Source organism: Austrofundulus limnaeus, unplaced genomic scaffold, assembly GCF_001266775.1.
Source record: "Austrofundulus limnaeus strain Quisiro unplaced genomic scaffold, Austrofundulus_limnaeus-1.0 Scaffold11, whole genome shotgun sequence".
NCBI classification, from domain to species: domain Eukaryota; kingdom Metazoa; phylum Chordata; class Actinopteri; order Cyprinodontiformes; family Rivulidae; genus Austrofundulus; species Austrofundulus limnaeus.
In genome coordinates this window covers 2,237,569-2,242,291 of record NW_013952413.1, presented here as the reverse complement: position 1 = coordinate 2,242,291, position 4,723 = coordinate 2,237,569, and the positions used below count along the sequence as shown (strand labels likewise).

General features: G+C 38.3%; 1 protein-coding gene across 1 annotated transcript in view; it reads right to left on the bottom strand.

The window, feature by feature from the left end:
• etfdh (electron transfer flavoprotein dehydrogenase) overlaps positions 1-4,723 on the bottom strand; it is a gene marked incomplete at its 5' end in the record, with an annotated part of 24,175 nt that overhangs the window by 12,100 nt on the left and 7,352 nt on the right. The window contains 4 exon segments of the mRNA XM_014001988.1: positions 174-317; positions 1,115-1,255; positions 1,555-1,701; positions 2,380-2,457. Of these exon segments, the coding sequence (XP_013857442.1) occupies positions 174-317; positions 1,115-1,255; positions 1,555-1,701; positions 2,380-2,457 (510 nt within the window).

Below are 4,723 nucleotides of genomic sequence, written 5' to 3'. Positions count from 1 at the left end.
TATATATAGTTTATACAATGTTATTAGTTTGAGATGAAACAAGTGTCTTCAAAAACCAACCAACCAAAAAAATAAAAAATAAATAAAAAAAACAAACAAACAAAAAAAAAAAACCACGAGTGTTGAGTTTAAAGTATTTCCTTAATGTATAAAACAAAGCCTGGTGTACAAACCTGAAATCCTCCCTCATTTAAAGCTCTGGCTCCATAAGCGATCCTCTGGCCTCCCTCCAGTGTAGCAGCTATGAAGGGGTGGTGTTTCCAGCGCTGGAACTCCTTGAATGGATTCAGGTAGGGGTTTGAGTAGTCCAGACCAACCTGGGATAGAAGAGGGAGTAAAACAAGTCAGCCACCTCTGTGCTTATAAGGCTGAGTTCACCTGAAACTCATCAGACTGAAGAAGTCTCTTGGAGGAGAGACGAAACGTTTCACTAAAGAAGAGCCCATCCAGAGGACCTACTTATTTTTTCTTTTTGATTTTCCTGGACAGTTACTTGKATTTGGGGTTACAGAAGCAAAATAAATTATTTACAAGTAGATRCAAGCACATAGAAATAACAGGGGTTAACTTGTTGTTAGCGTTAGCAATAGCATTGTTTTAGGCTAATTACTTAAAATAGCACAACTCACTGCTCACCCGGGCAAAAACAAGTCAACAGATATTTAAAGCTTCTTTGGATCCTAAATGTTTGACCCAACCTGAAAAAAAAATTGTAGCTATGAGGCTTTTGAAAGCTTTCATCTGGCTCATCGTTTAATACGGGGTCTGCAGCACCAGACGGTTTATGTCGATCGCCTCAACGCCAAGTAATCCTCCAGATTATATGACAAGTCGTTTTAATTAAGACAATATGAATCACAGCCTAAATGTACGCATATTTTTAGCGATATCTCATCMGCACCAGCCCATTTAGGGCATTAGCATACTCGCTGAGATCTATTTTGCTGTGTTTTGAACCGGAGCAAATCACTTCCTGCTGGGCGGCAGGAAGCCCATCTGACATTTGCACGTCAACCAGGTCCTAAAATGTAAAACAGTTCCTTCAGGAAAAATGTTCCTAGTTGTCTTGATTATGAAAAGTAAGGTGAGTTGTCTTGATTATGAAAGCACTCACCACAAASCCTAAGGCGACGAGAGGCTCTCCTTCATTGAGGTGATACAGGAAAGATCCTCCATACGAGTGTCTGTCCAGGGGCCAGCCCACAGAATGCTCCGTTCTGCCAGGCCTCCATTTCTTCTCATCAATCACCCACAACTACAAAATAATTGTGAACARGAGTTTTAAAGCGTGAAGAGATTTTTATAGATCATGGGAGTCGTTATCGTCTTCACAGCTGCTTTAAAACTCTTATCTGACATGACGCAGGCAGAAATCATTTCCCAAACAAGGTTAAAGTGCATCACGTTGTATTTAGTTAAAACATTTACTTTATGATTTTAAACCTAATGTTCCTTACAGCAGTATTTCATCTAAATACACCATTCAAAGTTGCTAAAGAAAAAACAGATAGGGAGTTTAAATGTGTCAGTATTTCTGCAGTAAATGTTAATTACCTCCTTAAGGCCAATGGCATAAGTCTGGGGATCACAGTTCTCACGCAGGTTGAATTGCTTATAAAGCTGCTTGGCTAAGTGGCCGTGGCAGCCTTCTCCAAATAATGTCACTTTAGCGTGAAGCTCCATTCCTCGCTCAAAAACATCCTGAAACAAAGGAACAAAAGTTATAGATAGGAGAAGGTAATGAAAAAAAGAAAAAAAAGAACAGAAGATTCTCAAATTCCCTGAAAAAGCATGAAGTTTTGCATTTCGACTGCTTTTTCAACCATGCTTTCAACCATTTGTAGTCCAACCGGTTCTTTCAACAGTTCTGAAAATTGCTTCTTTGCAAAATAAAATATACAGTACATGCCAAACGGTGTAATTTTTGCCTTTTTTCTTACATGCAATTTAAGAAGTGAAAATAAATTGCATCTTAGTGACAGGGTGCTAGAGACAAAAGTGCTAGGTAAGATTTGCTTTTTGCAAAAGTCTTTCTTAAAAAAATGAGGAAAGTGGCTATTCCTTTGAGTAAAAAACTTGAAAACCTTCAGAAAGCCTGAAAAAAATACATTTTTTCCCCCTGAAAGGCAAATCTAAATAGATTAGATGTGGCTCAAAATCTTTACCTGACGTGCCATAATGTTGAAACACTTACAAATTAGATAAATCAGATTAAAAATTGATGATTGTTCTTCTTTCCTTTATTTATTATTTATGTAGAACTYCAGTATTCAAGCTAATAAGAACATAAATGTCTTGACATTTAAATTTATATGTGGACCTAATAGCTTAAAGACAACAAAAGGATCTAGTAATAAATGAACTTTCACAGTTTAATACCTTCGGGGAGCCGTCCTTGGCGATGCCGACATCATTAGTGGCGATACCTTTTACACTTCCATCCTCGTGGAACAAAACCTGGGAATAAAGCAGATCAAAATTAACATTTCAGGCAWGAAGGTGAAAGAACATTTTCATTAAAATTCATTGTGTCTGCTGGCAGACAAAGACATTATTAGCCAATATTTGTCTGTCACGTTAAATGAAAAAGTGTTTTTATTGTTCAGTTTTGACATGTTTGCAATAGTGATGCAAATATTGATTTTTCTGCTATAAACAAAATAAATTCGAAGCAACAGTTTTAAAATTAATTTGACTCTAATATGCACATTCAGCTTTAGTTTGAGAGCAACTGTAAGCCAACAGATGTGTTTAGAACTTGTTTTTTAAAACCATATATTGAGCCCACTGTTTGAAAATGACCAAACTAAATGAAATATGTTATTGAAAACGATGTTGACAATTCATCYCAGGGAAATGACTAAACTCAAATCAACATGTATTCCAGACTGCCTTCAGTTTATCTGTGGGTCTTTCTTTAGCCTTAGTTTTTCCTAAAAGTTAACAGATTGTGATCAAAAATGTGAAGCTGTCAGTGCTGGGAGGACCCTGCCTCTCTGACTTCAAAATCTCCTGGTTTCCTTTCACACTTTGCTTTGAACCCCCCCGTCCATCTGAGCAGTGGACTGTCATCCAATCAGCTTTCATGAATCTGGTTGAGGCTGACAGTAAATCCCTTCATAATTCATCTGCAGGCTCGTGTGATACGCTGAAGGGACTGAGCACCATGTGAAAGCCAGCCTGATCCGTGCCGTCGCACTGCTTCCTTTAAAACGTGTTGTGTTTTAGGTCAAAGGTCGTTTCAAATCTTCTCTGTGCATTTGTCTTCCTGTSAATCTGAAACCAGGTTTGTTTTTCTATTTAAAGAAAGCTGTGTTTGTGTTTTAAGGTTTTTCCTTGTGCAAACATCTGACTGGGCTTTTAGTCTTCAGGTTTATGTCTGTTTGTTTTTTATAGTGAAATCTTCAGAATGTTTTTGCCTTTATGGTCGACATAATGAACATCTTAAAARGTATTCTTCACTTGGCTGCATTTTGAATTTTTGTCCTTTTAAAGGAGCCATTTCAGCCATTGTTGGTTTCGTTCTGTTTGTCAGCTCATCAGTGTCTTCTTTAGTTTGTTTATTATAATATGGTTATAATATAGTTTGTCTACTCTTAATGTTCCTGCCATCTCTCTTCCCTATCTTTCTTTTTGCTTTAGATTGTTCCATTTGAATGGGGACCCGGTTTAATAGTTTTACAAAACAAGCTGAACATTTAAATCAGGGATGGGAACTGGCAGCATGTGAGTGACTTCCATCTGGCCAGCCAATGATGACCCCCACAAAAGTAAAAAATATATATGCATAGATTTATTTATTTAAGTAAAAACAAGGCTTTTTGGGGGGTGGAGCTACACTATCTGTTCACAGAATTTCAAGYCAACCTTATATGTTTAGTCTGCTTAGAGACTGACCGCCATGAAAGACTTTAAAACAAGTCACCACTACATGTTGCACAAAGCTAAATATGAGAAGTTAACTGAAGTCARGAGTACATAAACATCAACTTTTTACCAGAACCACAACTATGCAGGAGGGCTTGTTATGCTGTTACACTTCAGCTTGTAAGTGTTTATTTTTTGTTTGCTTCAAATGTTTTTCATTCATATTTATATTTATTCATATTTATTAAAGCAGAATACAACTGTTAGACATGCATTTGAACATGAAATATGTTAAGTTACAACAATGGATGTTAGTTTAATAAACATAAATACTGTACATACAAATACAAACATTTTTAACTCAGGCTCATTTCCYGTGAGAGTCAGARTCCTCCAAGGTTGCCCTTTGTCACAGATTCTTMTCATAACTTCSTTTTTGGTGACTTTAAGATCCCATCTCTGCTTTTGGGGGATGATGTGGTRKTATTGGCTTCATCAGATCGTGATCTCCAGCTCTCACTGGAGCGGTTTGCAGCCAAGTGTGAAGCGGCCGGGATGAGGATCAGTGCCTCCAAATCAGAGACCATGGTCTCGAGCCGGAAAAGGGTAGGCTGCCTCCTCCGGGTCGGGGAGGAGGTCCAGCCCCAAGTGGAGGAGTTTAAGTATCTCGGGGTCTTGTTCATGAACGAGGGAAGAATGGAGCGGGAGATTGACAGGTGGATTGGTGCTGCGTCTGCAGTGATGCGGACACTGTACCGGTCTGTAGTGGTCATTTACCGGTTGGTCTACGTTCCTACCCTCATCTATGGTCACGAACTTTGGGTAGTGACCGAAAGAACAAGATCACGGATACAAG